The following is a 22,715-nucleotide window of genomic DNA, read 5'->3' on the forward strand; positions in this document are numbered from 1 at the left end:
GAGTTAACGCGTACGCTTTTCTTAGGATCACTTCCGCACACAGCACAACTGGTGGCTGGTCTGTTTACCCGTTATAGAACATGGAGGAAGCACTGTCGAACGGAAGCGCATTGCTGGAAGGCTGCGACTGTCCAGTAAAGGGGGTGCTGCTGTCTGTGGTCTGTGGATTGTCGCCGTGATTTTGTCCCAAGCTACGGCTAGCTCCGTTTGCGGTGTAAGTGTCTGTCCATCGTTTGGAAAGATTCATGACAGCTGACAAAATGATGCCTCATCCCTGCAGCAGAGCTCGACGTCACCCATCGCACGATGGTGAAACATCTCTATTCATAGAACGTGTAAGCGTAATCATGGCTCCGAAAATGAAATTATGGTCAAATAGGTCATGCTGGCAGAGGTTGAAACAAAAGCACTAAAGGAGAAAAACAGCCACACAAACCATCACAGAACTACCGTAGAGCGTAGCGCAGGAACCACTCTGCTGGAGGGTGGTTAAGGTTTTTGCGGTCAGCACCCAGGGACGGCTTCGGGCTTCGTGTTTGGCCAAACAAGTGTTGCACAGCACCACTCCCAGTATGGTGGGCTGGTAGAACAATCGCCAGGCACCATTGTCTCTGACCGACACGGGAGCTCTCTCTCTCTCTCTCTTTCTCGGCGAACAGAGCGGTATCGAGCAATCGTGGGGTGGCCAACTAAATCATTTCCGAAGAATCCAGACCCGATGTGTCCGAGGAGTATGTGCGGGCAAAGAAAACTGGAAGTGTCATTCTTCCGCACCCGCAAGTGCCAGTGTCATGTAGAATGTCATGTTAAAGTTGTGCTTTTATTCCGTTCTTTGCAGAGTTTGAGCTGCCGGTTCTCGCTGGAACTTTGCCCACTACCCCCCCCCCCCCCTCTCCGCCTCAGCACAAAGCTACTGAGGTACCAGCAATCAAGAAGCTTGTCATATGTAGGGGGGGGGGGCAGACAGCACAACTCTCTGCCCGCTACAACGGGTGCCCGTGTCATCTTCATGGGGCCCCAACCGTTCAGGGTTGGTTGGTTATGATTTCCGGCACACGTAGAATATAATAAAATAAAAGATAACGAGGGCAGCACACGGACGGGCCCAGGGAAATTCGATCGAGCGCTTGGGAAAGGTGAGTCGTCGCTGCATCGGTGATGGATGTGAGCAGCTACGTACGTGCTGCGCAAGCAGTCAGGGTGCTTGATCACCTTCCATCGGCTGGTACATACAGCTGATAGTTGGTCTGGTTTGTGCATCTCGAGTTTAGTGACGCATTGATTCTTGCCCGGTTCTTGACCATGGACCACGGCCCCAGAGAACGAGCAAACTTAATGTGTGTGATTGAGTGAGCTAAGGAGGAAGGGCGATAGCGATTGTGTACAGCAACAATGTCTGCTTTACGAGTCGTTGTCGCACAAAGAATGCTGAGCAATTGCGGCACGCTTCCGCTGCTGCTTCCGTTCCGTACACAATCGCCCCAATCTCGGGTGTCGGCTCGGTGGCGGTTTGTATCCCTTGCCTCGCGCGGCCAGGCTAGGGTAAGCGGCCGTACGTAATAGCCCTTTCCATGCCCAGGGCTACCGGTTAGACAGAAACATTTCCAACAATGTTTCTACCGATATCTTTATTGGACTTGGGTAAACCTGCCAGCAGCACTTCCAGCTCCCAGGTCCATCTGTTCTTTGTCCAACGGGCAGGGGCGACAGAGACAGCAAAAAAGAAGTACAAGAACTCTGCCCGTTGTGGGCATCGGAGTGTAAAGAAATAAATTCAAGCTCACCCCGATCCAGTCACGCTCGGCTACCGCTTGCTTTCCCTTCACCCGACTCGGCTAAGACACGGCCCTCCTTGCCCACTGTCACTGTTCGTGTCGTCTTCCCTTGCCAGAAAGCGGCGCGATTTGACACGCCGCCGAGACCGCCACGAGCCACGCTTCCGTTTGCTGTCGGGGGTCGCGGGTTGTTTGTAAACTTTTGCGCCCTTCGGCGCCCTTCTGGCGGCGACCGGTCCGTTCCGGTAGATTTATTGGTCACATCCAGCAGCTCATCCGGCAAACCGATTGAGATGGGGCAAGATAATTATCAGTGACCGCGGGTGATAGCGAGCAACACGATGTTGCGCAATTGAGCCTGCTCTCTTCCGATTCACCCATCCCCGTGCACCACAGCACCGCATTCTTCCTAGATCCATTTGGCAAGCCTTTCCACAGCAGTCGCTCTTGTGACATGAAACAAACGACAGCAAGAAAGCGCTCTCGGAAGGAAGAGCTTCACAATACAGCGAAGACCGAAGACACTCCCGGGCAGGACAGGTTCGTTCGGTCGCTTTAGCGAAAAGTGGTTTTTAATTGAAGCCTGCATGTCGTTCAATTTGTTTTTGATGGCTCTGTTGGCGCTGCTTCTGGCGTACAAGAGAGAAGGCAAGGAAGGCGGCTTTTCACTTTGTCGAAGCGCCGACGCTGCCCACTGCCTCCGTGCTCTCGCTTTCTCTCACCCTCAAACTGTCACACCGGCACACCGAGTATGATTTATGCGTGCCGTCTAGAGTAATTGTCGGTTTTTGGAGCTTTGAAGGTCGGAACAATGCCGCGCCTGTCCCCGTGTGTACGTGTGCACTGGCCAAGAAAAGGTAATTTGCGCGATTATTTATGGATAAGGAAATTCCATCGAACGCTGGCGGATGAGATGGCATCTGTCATGTTTTAAATGGTGTAATAATTCTCCCCTTAATGGCTTTAAGATCGGCCATGTGGGAAGGTGTTCGGTGTTCTAGCGCACTAAAGGAGCTGATGTTCCGTTTGTAGTGGTGAGAGTATTTTTCAATTTGTATGTAAAACAACCCCTTTTAAACAGCGGCCAAACACAGTGCCTAAAATAGCGCCCAAGAGTTCAAGGCGCCGATCTGGAGCTACTGGAAGGCAACCCAATAATCATGGACAAGGGTAATCGACGGGTTGCGAGTGCGAACCCGATTGTGAATACCTCAGTTGACCTTCACGGTCGTACACGGGTAATTGATAACCAGATGATGGCCAAAATTGGAAGGTCCTTCGCGTTGCGGCGGTCCTTGTGCGGTGGAGGTAAATTATGTGTTGTAATGAAGAACAAGCGTGCTAAACCCCGTATTACAGTCTCGGTTTTTAGATTGATGAAGCGAATGGCGTGTTTTACCGATAGGAAATACCGTTTTACTGTAGCTTGCACGGTTCCATAAAGTGTCTCATAATCGTTTATTGTAGCCAGAGCTTCGTTACGGAACACTATTGAAACGATTTACATTCACTTGTACACTGCTACAGTCTTTAACAATCTTTTATGACTTTTTCACTCTTTGTGGTAGGTTGCCCTAGAAAACGCGTACAAGAGAGAGAGAAAGAGAGAGAGAGAGAGAGAGAGAGAGAGAGAGAGAGAGAGAGAGGGAAAGAGTCTTTTCTAACCCATCAAAACCATTGATGGACGCTTTTCTGCCGCGGTGTCATCGCACTCGTAAAGCAACACCCGCATTCGTGGCCGTCGGTTGGTGGTTTTGCTCTCTTTTTTGTATCGTCTCGGGGTTGATGGTTGCGCCACGCGATATGAATAAACCGTTTCGGTTGCGCGTCGGCGTGTGCGGAGTTTGCGTGTGGCCCTTGGAACCTTCAAGCCTTTTTTTTAACCACGTCAGTGTGGGCTAAAGCTTCGAATCCAACCGCCGCCCGCGTATTGATGGATGTAAATGAGACTCAACCGGAGCGAAGAGACGAAGAGATGGGAAACGGACAAACAGGTGGCACCACACCACCAAGCACCACCGAGCGAAGGGAGCGGTGGGTTGTATTTTATATTGTTTTCATTTTGAATCGTGCGTGATGCTTGCGTTTTACGAGCAGCACATAACGCCATACCGTGGGTGTGGATGCCTCCTTTTCGTTACCCCGTTTTGCCATCCAGAGAGCAGCAGGAAACGAAGGAAGGGCGACAGGGGCCTAAAGCCTAAGGTTGGAGGTGCGGTTTTGGCGCACAGCATGCGCAAAGAACTATCACTTTTGGGATGAAAGGAGAAGGTGCGAAGATGAAATGGATAACATTGACGCACATAAACGGCGATGATGCCAAGGATTGCCTTTTTAAGGCAGCCGCTCGCCTGTTTTGGCCGGTGGAAAGATACGCAATGTGTGACACAGTGGGTGGTAAACGTGACATGGTTGATGATGAGTGTATAAAGATCTACCATAAGATGACTGCGGAGTGGCTTTGCAACGAGGGCATTATCACTACTGGAGAGATAGGGCGCAACTATACGATTTTCCTCGCAAGAAAGAAGTTAAACCACTAACATTTTATTATTGGATACTGTTTGAAAATATCCCGCTTTTAGTTGTGCTCGTTGGGATCGAAATAGAATGAACACGGTGGCTTCATATTTCACATTTTTGGATCCGTTTATCAAACGCGAATCACGCCATCAAACAGTGGAAATAGTTTATGACTCATAAGTATCGATGAAATTGGTTTGTTCCACCGTTTGCTCGCCATCCCAGCCCCTGGTAATGCAAAGCTAATGTATCATTACTCGTGCACTGTTTGTAGAATTAGTTAACTCGTTTCTATATAATCGCTCATTGAATCGTTTTAAACCAACGGGACCGGGGTCGGAACCGCCCGAATACGCGAGCGATTGTTTGCTGCGCGCGTGTACGTTCCCGGGAGAAAGTGCGCGTGAGTGCTGTGCGTGCCTGTATCCTCCTTCCGCCTTCCACCGAGTAGCGATTCGGGGTCGGCAAGCATCGAAAACTAATAATTGATAAATGACAGTGGCACCGTGCACGAGCACCAAAATGGAGTCACATTAGCGCGCGTGCGGCGCAAAGCTGTAGTTTTGTCTATGAAAACTATCAATTAACGTCAGCCGTGGCCGTGGGGCTCTTTTACCTGCCAGCCGCAAACTCTTGATGCTCGTTCATTATGGCGTGTGGAGGAGATGTACATGTGTGTGTGCGATGGTCAATACCGTGCCACAGGTTGGCCGTTTTGGGGGGAAGGCACCATGCTCGGGCACGTTAGAATCGCTGCGTGCGTGATTGCGTTTCCGGAAAACGCTCGTTTTGATGTGTTCACCGATTGATGAATGGGCCCAAGTGGCTGGTTGAAGAGGTGCCGCTTGACCTTTGCAATCAATGAAGCTTGTTTGTTTGTTGCCACTTTCGCCCTTTTCCGGTTCGATTAGGTGTTTTGAGTGCGTATTAAACGGTGTGTGTGTGTGCTCATCTCGATACAGTATTTCTAATTTTAATTTACAAATCGTTACAATCTCAGCCGTTTCGTCATAACTGTATTCCTAGCCCGTTTACTCTGCAACACACAACGTGCTGGGCTGCAATGATTTCCCCTTGAGTGCAATTTATGCTTACTAATGTGAATCAAGGCGAGGCCAGAGCTTCGCGCGAACGGAGATTTGCATAACGCCACTCATTTCGCGCGAGCACATTGGGTTGGGGTGTGCGCGCGTCCTGGCGCACGGTTTGCGGATTTGGTCGCAGTCAAAGGCGCACCAGGTGTGTGCTTTGGCTCGCAACATAATGCGGCATATGAAAGCTATGCAGCAGCAGCAGCAGCAGCTACCGAACACGCCTGTCATTTAGTGGCCAACGGCAGGCAGACAGGCACAGGGTGGCGGCATCGCGTTAGCATGAATATTGCACACCTTCATTAAAAGCTGCGCGCACGGAGTGCATTCACGAATGCACTCAAAGTTGCACCTCGTCGCGAGGTGCAAAACTCGCTCCCTCTTTCTCTGTTGCACGCGCTGGAGACGCAGATGAGTTATGCCTGTTCGGTTTGGTCGCCGAGTTGAGTCGTTGTGGGAGCTGCTGCTGCTGCTGCTGCTAGCCTCGTCACCAGGAGCGACAAGGGCAAACATTAGTACGGTGCTGCCAGGATAAACAGGCCAGCGGGCGGGAGGATGAAACGTTAAACGTTTTGGGGCTGTGCTAGGATCCAGACCCGTTCCCGTGAGTGATATTAAATTTTATTCGTTTAACTTTGTTTCCCACCACGATTGAGCGATAAAATGCCGAATATTATTTAGCGTTCGGGTCCTTCATTTTGATTGATAACTGTACAGTGGATAAATTATTATAATACATAAAGTTATGAAATATAGTAGAGCAGTGGAAGCCTTGCTTTGTTGTGGTAAAACTAATTTTCAGTGTGGAAGACTACGTTTAGTGGGGGAAAACTCCACTTTTCATATGTTGTATCGAGCAGACTAACAATACTTAACACCGTCTATTACGGGGCCACACAGACACCGCACCGCCTGTTGGGGCAAATAAATGGAAAACATCAAAATAACGATCTGTGGTACCGCGAAGGTTTCCCCTCATCCTTCCCCGTTCCCTCACCCATCTCCTGGAGTGGGTGAGGTTTCACCAAGGTTTCGCCACAACAATCCCTCATCATGATCCCAATTATCTGTTTACTTTTTCCGTTCCATTGCCGCCGGTGTGCCGGTAAGCAACATCCATTTTCCACCCGATGTCACTTCGGTTGGGTGCGATTTTTCATCCCTCACACCCCGGTGACGTTGGTGGTGTTGGTGGTGGAAATTCGTTTTCCGCGTGCGCTAGATAAACCGAGCGCTTTCCAAACGCTCCCGCGGCCCGGTCTTATCGTTTGGGTTCGCGGTTTTGTTGCGAGACGGTTTACTTGTTACCTGTCAGCGGGAAAGAAATGAGATCGCGCCAAATATGATGCGCCCCTCCTGCGAGTGGTTGTGTTGCCGTTTGCTCCCGGCCCACCGTGCCTTGCGACAATATAATGGCCACGATGGGTGGGAAAGGGGTGGCTGGTGGAGATGAGGGAAATAGAAAATGGTTTCGTGCTACAAGTGCTTGCACGTTCTTGTTCGAAACGGTTGTTCTATGGAGGGGTGGATGGAACAGGGTCGAGTCGATGACGCGTTATTTATAGTAGAGCATTTTTCTTCCACGTCTAGAAGTAACGGGAGTTTGAGGGGTGGAACAAATGAAAGGAAAATTTTCACTACAAGATTTTTTGAGAATTTTATCGGAGGCAGTCTTTAAACATACTTTATTTGATTTTAAGAAGTCTTTCCGAAATTGACATTGTTTCTTGATTGTTTTCCAAAGCTTTAATGACACAAAAGGCTTTGATACATTTCAACACATAGAAATCACTGCACCACTGTGCCAGTAACTTATCGATCAATCGTTTTCCCATCATCCTCACAATTTACCGGATAGTACAGTGTACAACAGGGTATAATACAGGTGTTGGAAAGGGGAAGAGAAAAAATGACACACTCGGGTGAGGGTGAGTGGGTCGTTTGGCGGTTGCACTTACGTAATTTCCTCCATTTCCCTTCCTTCAGCCGTTCTCCTCTCCTACTGTCCCGACTCGACCGCTAGGGCAGCATCATACACAGCATCCCACGTGGCACCAACAACAATGGGACGTCCGAACGAGATTATTAATTGAGGTTCGAAACCGCCGGAGCGTGTAACAATCGCTAAATCAACTGTCATCGGTATTGTTCACGGATCGGCGCAACCGATCGTGTGCGCTCTTCGGTTGTGTGTGTGCGGCTGTTGCTGCGCGTGGGGAGGATTTGAGAAGGAGCAATTGTGGGAAAAGCGGATCAGTCTTGACGTGCTGATACGATGGGATGCAGGGACTCGCCGACATTCCTTGGACATTCTTGGAACAGACACTAACCACCAGCGGTGGGTAGTGGTGATGGTGATTGCGGGCGAATTGATTTTGCGCTCGTTTGCATCCGCTTGCGGACAGCGTAGCGATTACGAAAATCAATTGACAGTGTAAAAGCGACGGGTATTTCACCAGCACAATCGGTTTTGGGAACATTTTCCCTCAGACGGGCCCAACAATGGTGACAAAGATGACTTACAATACCAGCAAGAAACACGTGTTGATGGGTATAAAACTCATTAATGAACATAATAAGTAACATATTCCATCAGAAAATCAATTTCAGCATGAAACCACTCTACCCACTCGTAACACGGATTGTGGTGTATGTGTCTGCATGTTTGTAATGCATCCTCCCGGTTCATCCCTTCCCAGCCGTAAAGTCGATTTGCAAAAGTGCATGAAGCACTCGACGATGCAGAAACAATCCTGCCCTTTCCACACTTTCCTCTATGCAGCTTCCAATGCAACACACACCGCACCGTGAGCCTGCGATGCTGCAGCGTTTGGTGCAGCAGCAGGGTGCAGAATTTTACGTCACCCACCCATCCCGACCCACGGCAGTGTTCTTCGGGTGGGTTTGGGGTGGCTACGTCGGCAGAATTTTGTATGCGTGCTGCACCCGGGATGCATCCACCGTATAGGCTGGGGCAGAATTTTAGATGAGAAGCTTTAACACATTTAACTGCAAAATCCGACCCCCCTCCTCCTTTTCCCATTCCCTATTTCTGCATTCGGCATATGATCCACACGGAGTTCACACTTAACACCAGCTGGCCCTCCGGCCTTTTGATTGGACGGGTTGGGACGGGGAGAGCAGCGGATGGAATGCTGAGCTCGTTTAGGGATTATGATTAATCTAGATTCCTGCACCAGAACCTGCCCGGGTCGGTTCGGTTGCGTGCCAGTTGACGCATGCGATGGCACACTGGCATTCTGGCGCACTTCCGCGGCACACATGTGGGCCCGCGTGGTCGTGACATCAAAAGAATGTCAACGTCAGCATCGCCAGCCGCTTTTGTGTATTGGATGACAGGCTTTGTTTTAGATTTTTTTTATTGTCATAACCACTCACCTCAGAAGAGAATTTTATGCAGCGTCGTTTTTTTAGGCTCGTCTCAACCGCATAATGCATAAGGGAGAAAATCCTCAACAGTTTTTTTTTATCTGCAGGACCCGATGAAAGCGTTTGATTTCGTTCACTCACACACGTACTCGGAACCCACTCGATGTACGGGTCAGTTCATTGGCAGTGCGATGCAGCGTAATGAAATTTTTGCTGCAATACTGGTTCAGTTTGGAGTTATGTTTTCCGCCCCTAGAACTGCTCAAAGTGTAATCTGCGAAGAGGCATAATTAAATCGACACAATACTAATTTACACTACTTCAGAGTTCAGGACGACCAGAGTACAGTGCAGTCTTACTGAATTTAAAACATACATTAATTTTAATTTACAATAAAAAGGATTTCCAATGATACACCTTTCCTCAATATCAACAATTTTGTGTTTGCTCAAGAGCGTACTTTTGAACAAACATTTCAATTAATTACACACTAATTTTACAGCAATCTGCCCACAGGTGATTTGTTCAAGCACACATCTAGGAGCGAAATTGATCCGCCCGCAGCTAGCCAGCTTTGAAGTTTGCATACTGCTTCCTTCCGGTCGACGATAGTTTGTATGTGTAAGTGTTTGTGGAATGATGTTTGCCCGTTGCTACAAACTCAAATTTCACGGAAAAGCCGCTCTATTCGTGCTAATCTCGCAGTGACATTTGGAATGGCTGCCTGTTTGTGGGTACATATTTGTGCTCAACCGTGGTAGAAATTAATCATTACTAGTGTACGTGTGTGTATGTGTGTTGGTTGGAAGGGTTGGTTTTAGCCCATAGATCATCACGCGCACACTCGGATACGGTTACTGCAGCAAGCTTATGTTTGGGTCCGTTTCCGTATGTTGAGCGTTTCCTGTTCGCACGTGTGTTTGATGGGGGAAGGAGGTTACTACAACAAAAAAACACACTCCCTCTCCCACAACATAATCTATGCGGCAATGTGCAAACGTTGACGTGAAAGATAACGCCAGGCTAGTTGCAGATTAAACGGGCAAGCTTCACTCTAATCTAGACGAATTTAATTTCGACTCCTAGCTTAGTATTGGGCTTTTGTGGCACAGCCTATCCCCCCGCGCATTTGCAACCGTTTCGTTTGCAGTCCGCAAAAGGGATATTCTTCAAAGTGCCCAATTCATTCGGCGTGGAGGCTTTACGACGAGGGATTAAATTTTGTACCGAGATTGGTCTCGGTTTGCCATGACTGAGGGCGATGTGTGTGTGTGTGCGTGGCTGTAGGATCGATGCCCTTTTGCGAAACCAAAGGCAATCGTGAACGCTGGGTTGTGCCCTAGCAGCAGCAGTTAATTCTAGCCGAAAGGCCAAGTTCCTTGGGACGTAGTCAAACAACTGCCCAATCCAGCCCGGCCAACTAGCGCTCCGGTCAGTGTGGGCTTAGGTGGGATCTTGGGAAAAAGGTCATCGATGGTTACTGGGGATGAAAAATCAGCTCTAGGGACTTGTGTTATTTTTCCACGGGAGGGATGAAGTTCAGGGACTACCCCGTACCAGCACTAGCCCCATCAACTCCCCATCACACCTATTCCAAAGGGCTATGAAATATTGTGACAAATATTTTATTCAACCGACAGCGCGCCGGTGTGGATGGGCTATAAAAGTTGATTTCCATTTATTTTGTTGGCCAAGAGTTTTTGCCTTTTTGGTTGAGCCGCTGGAGATCGTACGTAATTGGGGGAATGGGGGAAAGCAAGGTATTTAAATCACTTGAGCAATATTTTTATATGCACGTAAAAACTTTCGCCGTACGGTAATTAATGCGTGCACATTCCCGTGTGCTTTGCTGGATAAAAGCCATCATAAAGCGAAACTCTCGTGGAATGTTCTATAAATCAACGGCATTAGTAAGAGTTTATGCGCTTTCTTCCGGGTTTCGGGAGCCCATTCGTGGCAAATCGTTCGCCCATGATTTATAATAAATATGGTAACAATTTTTACGTCAAAGTGTATAGCAAAGCCAGGAGCTTTGTGATTTGTGAGTAAAGAACAACATTTTATTAGCCTTATTCCTTGTAACGCTGTATTATAATCAAAGATTGTGCCAACTTGCATCGATCGGTGGCACGGTCATCCAGCTCAACCGTCATCCGTTTTGTACCGATGAGTCGATACCACATACGTGAAGCATAAAACATGACAAAGTGACGCTGTCCTTCCCGGTGTAAGGCAATACTGCATAACAGTATGGAAATGGAGCTTTCGAGCGGATGGTCTTTATTTTTGCGTATTTTCAGCAACAACAAAAAACACAGCTATCACATTCCACGGCGGAACGGTGGAAGATAAAACAAACATAAAAACTATAATGGCACCCTGTGTGGCTGAGTGTATTCTCTTGGCTGTACTTGAACAACTTTACACCGGCAAAAAGCCAGACTCATGTTTCTTTCGCTCTTCTTTCGTCAAGTGGTAATTTATTCCATTTGACACTGTCTCTTCCTCGTTTATCATTCGCTTACCCTCCAGGGGAAATGTAAACTCCTGCAAAAGGCACAAGCAAGGGCAGCTTTGGTAAGCAAGAAAAGTGGCGCTAGAATTGAACCACCATTGAAATTGGACATGGTTTAAATCGCACATTTTAATGTGATGGAACCAACGTTCGACGTTAGTTATATACAGTTCACACTGGTGCAAGTGTTTTTAACATTTCGCATAGCAGCACAGCGTTTCAAGCGTAGTTAGTCGCAGTTGATTACCAAACTTCAAGCAACTTCCGCATCATAAGCAATGCCACCGAAGAAAAAAACACCTTCCTTACCAGGGAGTGTCCGGGCCGATTCGTCCGGAGGACAAAAAATGAATGATGCAAGTGCACGATTTGGGAAAACAAAGGAACTCCCTGTCGTAAACAGTGCCCCTTGTGGTACCCCGAAGCGATATCTAATCCCTGTTTAATTAAACATACTCGTTTTTACATTTTCCCCATTTCCGAGCGGTCCCGCACACGCTTGGGTGAGTTATTTTTGCTCCTCCTTGGAGCTTTGTTGTTGTTTCCACGAAAACGGAAGGAAATCTGTGTACAGTTTTCCTGGTGTAGTAGTCGGGCGCTCACCGCAGCCTCTAGGCACACGGTTCGCCGACGCGTGTGAAGGCGTGGCTGTGGTTTGCGTGCTCGGCCGCAGCAGGTAGGCAGCGTAAGCAGAGTTTAACGACACTAACCTGACACTTCCTGGTTGTTGGTGGCAGTTAGGGGGACATGTTTTACTTTTCTGCATTTTTTAAGCGGGAAAAGGGATCGTTTATAGCACTGTTTGCGCTGCTCGCAGGTGTCCCCAGGGAAAGTGTGGATAAAAGTTTCCAAAGTCCACTTCTGTGGTGATTTTTGGAACGGTATGGCATTGTACAGTGGCTTGGAAGTAGGAATTAAATGGAGACTAAGGTGGGGCTCACAAAATGTTCACAATTGTGAACGCAAAAGTTGTTCAGGGATCATCCTAACTGCGTTTACTTTTGATGTGAAATAATTTAATAACATTCAAATATCTAAATCTAAACACTCCATAATTAGCTCGTGTGTTGCGTTTGATACGTTAAATACGCCGATTCCAAAACAGGCGCACACAGTCAATATAATCCTATTTTATCCTCTTAGGCGTTGTCACAATAACGGGGGTGGGGGATGGTTTGTAACAAACAGAACAAAAGAAATGCTGAACCTTGGATGTCTGCTAGCTTTGATCAGAAAGTTATTCATATGAAGCATCAGCCCTGGTAAGGATCACCGGGTGGGCGTCTCTCGTTGGCTCGTGCGCTCTTGGAATTGTGGCGGAAAAGAATCTGCCGTGCCACGTGTGCGTTGTGTGTGTGTGTGTGTGTGTGTGTGAATACCACATAAAAGCGGTTGGCTGCAGCACGTAACAGCACGCAGTTAGTCACCGATTGAAGCCGCTGCCACCGTATGAAGGGTTCAAGGCAGTAAAGCACCAGCGACACACACAAAATTGCCACGACGAGCGATTTCCATTTTCGTACCCAACACGAAGCATATCGGCTAATCGGGTGGTGGGTTTGGTGGATTTCGTTCCGTCGTCTCGAGACCGTACCGGCGATGTCATCTGTGTATGTGTCTGCCTTCCAGGGTGAAATATGACAACATGTAAAAGGAAAAAGAGAAGCAGGAAGATGGCGGTTACCTTCACTCGAGACAGAAGCTAATTCTGGTATGTTCAGTCGAAAAACTTATCTTTAAGCCAGACGTGCTAGGAAACGGTAGGAGAAAGCAAATACTGCCCACTCAGGTGAGAGCTGACCATCAACATTTCCACTCAAAACATTGGAAAAAGGACATTGGATACACTTTAGTACATTGATCAACTATTTCAGAGTTGTACCGATGCATTCAACTAATCGAAAACAAAATCATTGAATAGTAATAGAAACGTGTATGAACATCATTACAAGATCAAATTTTGCAATTACTCCAACTGTTTAAGACATTTTGAAGCAAATTTTCTGCACTCATCTCATTACTTACGGCTAGAAAATGATGCATTTTAGCCATTTGAATTGATCACTTTCCTAACTCATCTGGACATTAATTACAACCAAACAACTTACCCAACTATTATCCTCATAGCAGTTCCAGCATCAACAAATGAGATAACATCACACAAAAGTCAACCGAACCGTAAGCCATCCTCACAAACGAAATATCCTCTTACCCCAAAATTCAAAGTACTACAAAAAAAAAAAAACGTTTTGCGACATATTCTGTCGTTTGAAACAAACAAAACCACCTCGACCCTCATCGGGTCTGCTTCAATGAAGCGAACTACCCCGATTGGCAGCCATGATTTCGTTAGTACGAAGGCAAATAGTTTCCATTTGTGTTGTATCCCCTATCCCCGATGTCCTTCGCCCGGTCACATCACTCGTTCTATTGCCAAATTTAACACAGAGCGAAGTTCGGAAGCGTTCCTGTTCATATGTACCCGGGTTGACATCCGGTTTGGGACCGCTAGCGGTAGAAAGTTTGTTGAAAATTTTCCCAATAAACCGACCTGCACCCCATTTTCGATGGTCAGCGCCGATACTTCCCTCTATCTAGGCACTGCCACTAGGCTTTCCCGTACATGCGTTGTTTGTGTGGGAGCTTTGCTGGCATGCCAGCGCTTGCTTCCCCGTCGGACAATGATCGCTCTTCAATGAACTCTTGCGAAAAAGTTGCCTGCCCCGTCCATGGGACGTCTCCGGAAGAGCACGAAAAATGCTGTACCCAAATCAGGGCGCACACGGGAGCGTTGACCAAACCTCAAAAACCCACTCGCTCTAATTCCATAGTAAGCTTGCCTAGTCCTGAACAAACATACTGTCCATCGTCCATGTACGAGTTGTTCGACCATCTCATCGTACTCATCGCACTGTGGAAAGGGAGGAGGAATTGGTAATCCAACAAAAAATGGTCCGAAAATCGTACAAATAGCGAAATGCTTCACAACCTAGACGACAAATGCCACACATTTCCGAAATGAATGACTGACCGACACAACCACTCATGCCGGAATGCGGCACACGCCGTAGAAAGTGAGTGTGTCTGGTTAGGACGGGCAGAAATCGGTAATCAATTTTTGTGTCAGGTTCCTCATCGGTACGGTTGGAATTTTCCGCCTCTTAGTTTGGTCAGGAAAGGTGGCAGCTTATTGAGGACAAATAGAGGTCTAGTTTTTGGAGAGTTGGATTTTTCCGCCACATTCGTACACATTAATCACTCTCGCACCTGGAGGTAAGCGGGGTAAGCAGTACGTAATGCTTTTCTTATGGAAATATGTTACATCCCTTCTCAGAGCTATTCAGCTACAATGAGCATCATTAATGATAATAAAATAGATAATCCAACCTTTCCATCTTCGGCAAAGGGAGTAAAGACAATTCAGTATCTGTGCAGTCCAAAGGCAAGAATACTTGATACATTTCAAAGCGATTCAAGTGAGCCTTTACTTCATCGCACAAAGGCTGAATGTATTCCATCGAGCTGTTTAATATTCTGCGCGTTTCAAAAAGCGGGAGATGAAGCGCTTTTTCCTCACTTTTTCCCGAGCAAACAAGTTTCCCAAAGACCAAAACTCTTAAGCTTGACTCTGCTTGGTACAAGCCATTCCTCTGTATAGAGTGCTCGTTTGCGCGATGCTTTAAAGATGAAATCCACAAAAAGCAGTCCCACTTGACGTGGATTCACAAGAAGAAAGGCAACAAGCCAACCCATTTCCCCCGCTGCTGCTCCCCGACTAAAATCCGCCGCGAACTGGACGACTCAACCGGCAAGGTGCGGCGCATAAAACAACTGAGCAGAAAGTCAAAAGGTTTCGCCGTCCACAGGACACACACACACACACAGACACACACACAACGAGCAAAGTTTTCCTGCAGGTGTGCTGCCCGCCTGTGCAGCACAAAATTGCGTATTTGTGCATGATTATTCTGCGCCCCGGCGTGTCCTTGACATAGACCGTGCTAAGCGCGTTCCCCGGGATCGAGGGAGAGGTTTTGTTCCGCCATAGTTTATGTTGAATTTATTCAAGAACAAAACCTTCCAGCGGAACGGTTTACTACCCCCAACCGCTTTATCCTTTTAGTTTGCCGCTCAGTTGGTTTGTGCTCGGTTTAGGAAAAGTTTCAATTATCATAATTTCACATTACTGTCTTGGCCGGGGTGTTTTTTGCTTCACCGAGACGAACGGATAATCCCGCGACCAACCACAAAAGTTTTCCCCATTTTTTTGTTTTGTTTTTTGGATACAAAAAACTTTCGCACGCGCACCAAAAACGTCATATCGGCGGAGGAAAGCTTTTGCCGAAGCCCCGAAAGCCGTTCAGCAATGGTGCGCACTTTCGTTTCGTGATTCATTTTAAGAAATGCGCCATCATTCGCACCCTGCCGAGAATGAACCAAAGGTTTGAGAAAAGCTGTGAGCCTTGCTGTCGAGTGCTTATGAGGGTGAAAGTTTGTGCACAAAGTGAAAGGTAACAGAACAGCTGGGAAGTAACAGAAGAAGAAGAAGAAGGAAATAAAGAAAAAAACAACATCGGTCCTTCTCAGTCCGCTGCTGCTGCTGACGAGTTTTGGGCAGCAACGGAACACACTTCAGGAAAAGCCGGCTCAAGTGTCATCCCCGGAATTATTCGCTTTGTACTTTTTCTTCCACTTTTCTTCCGCGACGATGAACCATGGTGCGTTTGAAGGGAAAATGTTTACTCAACGGTGTTGTTTTCCCCCCATATTTCCTCGACGGGACAGCAGCGTGACTCAGTGCCAGCCGGTGGGAAATTATGATGAGCTTCGAGCTTAGCAACGGCGACCTTTGGATAATATTTAAAAGACATCATCTCTTTCAGGACATTCTGCATTCCTATTTTAGTAAGCATTTTCTGAGAGGGCTCTTGACAGACAGGTTGGAGAGCAACGAGGTTTGTTAAAGAAGGCTTATGTAGCAGCATAGGAAAAGCCCTCTCGAGACACTTATTTCCTCATTCTAACGTTAAATTGTAGAATATGCGAGAAGAACTAATGCGTTAAGCGTGTTTATTTTTACAATGAATATACGGGAATATTTAAACCAGCAAGAAGAAACAAAATACATACTTTTCCACGAAGCTAGAACAAAGGTTTTTACCCGAAAATAATTTTCCTCCTTTATGCTTTTCCCTTTCTTCAACAGCCGCAGCAACAACATTCGATCGGGATACTAAGCGAGCTGCTGTTCGAAAATTTCATCATGACCTATCGGAGACTGCCCGCATTGGGGTATCGTTAGCAGCAGGCGAAACACGATACTAACACCCGATACAAGAACTGGTGTGAGAGAAAGAAAGTGCGAAAAAAAGCCCAACATCCACCTACACCCTGCACTTCAAAGCGAGAAATTATCGAGAAAAGTGATTTGAGAGCATTCGGGAGCCCAACTGGAGAAACAAAAAACATAGAGGCCGATTTAATCCCGCATCGGTCACCGTTTTCTTCCAAAAGAGAGGGGTGCGGCAGTAGGAGGGTGGGGTCGGCCCAAGCCGGTTCCAAGTGGAAGCAATTTTGAAAGCCTCGCACCATGGTGGAGTCGGGTACCATCAGTCGAAACAGCCCGGGATCGGCCTCGATCGTGGTGGCAGGCGGCCCGGGCGTTCGGAGCGGCATCCTGGAGACACGGGTACGGGGCGCCTGGTACCGGGTGTCGGTCAGCCTGGAAACGGAGTACATTTCCGTCAGCCTGGACGAAGCCTGTGAACCGATCGATCACTCCACCACACTGAACGGCACGTTAGGGTAGGTACAAGGGAACGAAAGCCAAGCCTTTTCTTTTCAAGTGTTCATCCCCGCTCTTTTTCATCATCAAATTTGTGCTTAATTAACATTTTCGATTGGAGCAGGATTCCGATTCGGACTGGGAAGCACATGATATCACTTCTATTATAAGCATAATTCATTGCACATTTGGAAAAGCGGTCATACTCATTAAATAAATTTATTTAATTGTTCTTTCATTTGATATCGCTTCGTTAAAAAGGGAAAATCATCATCGTTTGTAGATGCTTTAGCAGTATTAAATTCGTACCGTCCGCGTACCATCTGTAGCGCAGGTTGAGCGCATGTTATCGATTTTTATAATGGTCAACAAATAATTACACCAATCTGCTCATTATGCTTCCTGCCCTCACTGTGGAAAGCGGACAAACGCGAGTGTTTGTCGTTGTATTTTTGCACGCAAACATTACTTAACCAATTCAAACACACTTCCACCATTGCGCGCTGCAGTGCTGCAAAGGACGGCTTTGGCACCAGCTGCGATGTGTACGTGTTTAATACGCACACCATCACCATTACCACCACCACTACCTCCATCACAACCACCATGCGCCACAGACGCTGTCCGTCGAAGGGGGGTGTGTTTCCCTTTCGCTTCATTCGCGCGGTTCATGATTGACTGATTGATATCGAATTTATTAATGTGGCCAACCACATCCTGTTTCGACGCTCCGCAGTCGGGCGGGCGGTGCATTATCCTCTTCCGTACACCCGCTAGGAGTGATCGGGTCAAGTGAAATAATGTCGACCTATGGTCAATTAAATTTCATGTACAGATAAAAATGCAATGCATGCAAATGCAATCGAGCGGGTGTGATCCAGCGGTAGAGAGGAAAGCTGTTTGGTTGATTGGGTTTATCCGCGAGATCTGCGAATACGGAATAGCAACGATCATCAATTTGTAATGATATTGATGATTAAAATATGTACTTTATAGCGTCCTGCAGCTGGTCAATGAGCTTCTGTCGTCGTTGGTAATCGTAGTAGAATAGAAAGCGTATTTTGAATGGTTATTTCCCGTGCGTGATTTGTAATTGATTTTAAACCTTTTTTGTTATGTACACTTGATTTTTTTCCCGGTTAGCAATCAGCAATCGGTTAGTGAAGATACAATTTCCATTTACCTGAAAAAAGGCACACACGTGGGGAGCTGCTGATGTTTGGATAGGAAAAGTGGCCGGAAATGGTGAAATTAGGTAGTCCACAGACTGGCAGCACAAACGAGAGCGCGATACAACACTGGTGGGATGAACAAAAAATCCGTCCTACCGGGTCTAGCGCCGCGCCGAAGTGTCTCGCCACGCGCGTTGAAACAAACATCCCCGGCCGGAACGGGAGGAACGTTGTTCTCAATCGAGCTGATGGAAACCAAAAATTGAGCGTGTTTGTCCGGGACAAGCTAGGTGGAATAAAAATTGAAGCACTACGAACGTGTGATACCGGGCTGGCTGGCGGCCGTCGCTCGTTGCGAGAACGAGCCAGGTTTAATTAATGCTTCACCAGACACTCCCGTCCGAACCACTGGCTCCCGGAGTGTTGATCCCAGCCACTGTCGACGGCCAACGGATGCTGGCCGTGGATGAACGGATTCTGTCTGCCGCATGTTCCGTTCTTGTGGCCATCAGACGACCGTAAAGGACACATCCACGAGCAGCAATACCGGTGCACTACGACCGGTGGGACAGTGTTTTGATTTTCCGATCCGAAAGATCGAGTGCGGTTTTTCAACAGCAAGTGTATGTGTGTGTGTGGGGGGGGGAGAAAAAAGCTTTTGTGGAGACTGTTGGTTTTGAAGTTTGGCCAGAAGCTTGTACCACATGCGATTGCGTAGATTGCGGTCTGTGTTGTGTTGTGCAATCGAATTCGGAGACGGTTTCTTGCTCCACTCACCCACAAACCCGCACACACACATTCTATCAAAGGGTTTGGGTGTATGCCGTGTGTTAATGCAGGAAGGTCCACCTTGTTTTTTGCGGGTGGTCCATGTGTCCTGGTCGATTTGCATCATGAATTGTGGTTTTCGGGGGAACGAATCGGAAACGCAATCGGTTTATTGATGCTCCATTTTGTTTTCCACGTGCTAGAGATGAAACGAAAAGCTCAGATTGAAAGCTACATACCAAACTTGTGGGATGTGCACATGAAACAGGCAGTAACGACCAAATCAGCTGACAATACCGAGGGAAATATGCTCAGGTTTGACGTTGTTACACCGGACGAACTTGAAACCAGCCAAGATAGCTTTTTTTGGTCAAAAAAACATGAATAGTATAGACACTTTCGCGGAAAGAAGGAACTCGGCAAGCTTCATTAAACGCAACCAACGCACTTTTTTATGGGGCAATTTCACCTTCCAAGTGCTTTAAATTGATATTTCGGCTCCATTCCAAGCTTCGAGCCCATCAAGGTAAACAGGTTCCCATCAGGTTTTCATTTACCGACACGCACACACACACCGGCACAACGCATTATAGCAGTGCTCTATAAACCCACCGTTAAAGCATCGTTGCCAGGTGTTTCCTTCCCGAAATGACCCAATAAACCACATCCCGTCGTTGCCGAAGAAAGCGCGCGTCCACGAAGCAGACTCAGGCTACTTGGATGGGTGTCTACGACGGGTGGCACGCGAAATTGTTCGAATATATTAAAGCACTCGGATTGTGGGCCGTACACACACCAATTCGGCCAATTTCTAAGCTTGTTTTTTTCGTCCGTCCCACCCGATTTCCCGGCTCCATGTACTTCTTCTAATAGGAAAAAGGTTTCGGCCGACGGATACGCCGTTAAAACGGTCCGTCACCATTGCTGCTCCGTTCGGTTTCGTGCGCATGCGGTAAGCAATTATGGTAGCCATTTACGAAAACCACAGCTTCAGCTCACGAGAGGCCTCGGAAGCTAATGTATGGATGACATTTCCGGGCTTCAAACGACTCGACGATGGTGGCGTCGTACGTCTTTTGTTGTCGATTTTGATACCAAAGTCGAGGGACAAAATGAAGGGGTGGGTGGCGATAAATGGCTCTCCGCAAAAGAAAATGGGTACTTCAAACCGGTGTGGGATGACTGGTGGTTCGTTTTAATGAATCGAACGGTTCTCCGGGGCCAACCGGATTTGCCCGAACAGCAAATAAAGGATGCAGGTCAATTTGCAGCAGCCCCTCCGGCCCAACGGGCCACGCCACGACACCTTCACCCCGGGAACAAGACGGAAAATTGAAGGTAATTGAAACTAATGGCTAATAAAATGTGTGAGAGCGGTTTGAAATTTGGCGTAAAATTTATCACCGTTTGGGTTGCGTGCGATAAGGCTGCATGCATTTGTTTTCTGCACCGATAGGCGCCGGGGAAGTGTAGTGGATGGGAGTATTGGACAAAACCGTAATATTATATTTAATAAAAATTGATTTTAATACTTATTTTATGCAACCGTGAAACGGTTTTTATCAATCAGCTACCGATTACTGATCGCGAACGAGCTGAAATCAATTCAACCGGTGCACATCAATGATAATCGTGCCCTATTAATAAACGAGTGCAAGTGAATATTCATTGAGGAATTAACTAACCTGTGGCGATTCATTCGACCACCATTATCGATGCTCAGGGGGGATTATATCATCACCTTTTCGCAAAACCGACATCCAGCAACCAGCAAGATAGAAGCAACGCTTCCAGATGGGTAAACCACACGCAGCAAATGAATGTCGAACAGAATTCCGACCACGTTTTTCCGACGACCAAAGTCACACTTCATCGAGTTCTGACACACGTTCTTAATCTGATTCAGGAGAAAGAGAGAGAGAGAGAGAGAGAGAGAGAGAGAGAGAGAACAAATGAATGCAAAAACAAGTTTGTGACATATGTGGGAACGATCAGGTAGAAGATTATTTACCTATAATCCACTACAACCTAGTCACGTTTTCATTTGAGCAAAGCCACGAGGATGAGCTTTGTCCGGCGTGGCTTCTGGTTCTTTTTTCCGCTGCCCACGTGCCTGCGCCATCCGTTCGCACATTTTCCGTGGTTCATTTCCTACCGACCCACTGTCTAGGCCATTTCATTACACCCGAAGTAGAACCCTCCGGGGAGCATTGGGCTCACCCATCGGAACCGTCGTGGATAAATATAGATGTTAATCAAGTTTGCGACGAGCGGCGGAAGTTGTCCAGAGCATTAGTTCCTCCCCCGACCCACGCTACTCGCGAGCCTGCGAAGAAATGTCTCGTGCAGCACGTGGCATCTCGCGCGCCCAATCTTGATGCGCAAAACCGGGACGGAGGCGGAATGGCGATGTGTTCGCCAGCACACATGCGTCCGGACGCGTATGTGCCTCCCATCGCTAATCACGCATAATTTTCCCTCTTCCCTGGATAGCCCAACATGCACACTCACACACTGTTACAGCCACGAGAGTGTGTGTGTGTGTGTGTGTGTGTGTTTTAGCAGCTAGCAGCACTAATTGAGCCATAGTCATCATGAAACATGCCGTGAAAATAGCACTCGCAATGGGCCACGCTAACGGGCGCGCGAAACAGCAATGGGAAGGGAAGATTAATAAATAATTACCGTCACTAATCAATTTTCCGCCCAGAGCAACACGTTTTGCGGGCAAATTAATTGAATCGTGCACGCCAGCCAGCCGGGTGTCTCTTTTGCGCGAGCGAGCAAAACGAGCGACGGGACAGGAATGTGAATTTTCGTACCATATTTACCATAGTCGAACCTCCGGGTTTCCTTTTCTCCGGGTCTGACCGTCCTGGAAGGCGATGATTACATAGGAATGTATACAGGGGCATTAACATTTTGAATTTCTTCACCGTGGTCTACATTATATTCCCAGAAATTGGGGTTCCATTCGGGTTATTGATTTAATATGTCGCACTGTTTTCTGCAAAAAAAACGCGACAAACTAAATCCTTTAATTCAATCCTTTCAATTTGCATGGAAAATAAATGTAATCATCGATTTATTATGTTGGAATTTTGTTTGATCTGCTTTGAGGAATATAGCCCACATATACCCGGAATCCCCCGCTCGTCCGCTCTCGTCGGCCAAGGGGCGATGATGATGACGGTGGCGAAAATTTGCGAACAAAACCTTTTCCACCTCATCAACGGAAATCCCACACAAGTTCGATCCAGAGGAAACCTTTCTTAAACACCCAAGTCGTGTCCCATTAATCCTCAGCTGCTGCAGCCCATCCTCCCCTTAACGCCACTTTCTTCGGCGAAATTATCACATACTCTGCGGGCTCTTGGCCCGAGAAAGTTTTTCGACCGATGGTGGATCATCCAGAGGGAAGGGAGTTGGTTGGCGGTGGTTCTATCGACAGCGTTACTAGGAACTTTCGACCATGGGGAAGTTCACGCCTCATCTACCGGTGGCGGTGCGATGTACGAAATTGGGGATAAATTAGGGAAACCATTTTCTTTTCGGGGATTTTCCGCTAAGCAGAGTTTCTTGAAGTGGTTTTGCTGCGAAGCTTTCCGATCGTTGTGGGGGAGTATTGAATATTAAATAGGTAAAGCTGTATCCAGTAAGCAGACGACAGTGCTGAACATTAAAAGGCTTTTAGGT

At 47.4% G+C, this 22,715-nt stretch overlaps 2 protein-coding genes across 10 annotated transcripts in view; one reads left to right on the forward strand and one right to left on the reverse strand.

Moving 5' to 3' along the window:
* Window positions 1-22,715, reverse strand: part of LOC120904243 (heat shock protein DDB_G0288861-like) — a 121,038-nt gene that overhangs the window by 36,066 nt on the left and 62,257 nt on the right. For 2 of the 4 annotated variants that reach the window (XM_040314094.1, XM_040314096.1), the window contains exon 3: window positions 20,705-20,916. The exons of the other annotated variants lie outside the window; for them this stretch is intronic. The gene's annotated coding sequence lies outside the window, so the exon portion shown is untranslated. The remainder of the gene's footprint in view (window positions 1-20,704; window positions 20,917-22,715) is intronic. 4 annotated transcript variants of the gene reach the window in all.
* The window catches only part of LOC120904244 (beta-1-syntrophin), a 106,407-nt gene that overhangs the window by 25,538 nt on the left and 58,154 nt on the right, over window positions 1-22,715 (forward strand). For all 6 annotated transcript variants that reach the window (XM_040314100.1, XM_040314104.1, XM_040314105.1 and 3 more), the window contains exon 3: window positions 16,501-17,099. In XM_040314100.1, coding sequence (XP_040170034.1) covers window positions 16,885-17,099 — 215 coding nt within the window. In that variant the 5' untranslated portion in view covers window positions 16,501-16,884. The remainder of the gene's footprint in view (window positions 1-16,500; window positions 17,100-22,715) is intronic.

This window comes from Anopheles arabiensis, chromosome 3 (genome assembly GCF_016920715.1).
Source record: "Anopheles arabiensis isolate DONGOLA chromosome 3, AaraD3, whole genome shotgun sequence".
NCBI classification, from domain to species: Eukaryota; Metazoa; Arthropoda; class Insecta; order Diptera; family Culicidae; genus Anopheles; species Anopheles arabiensis.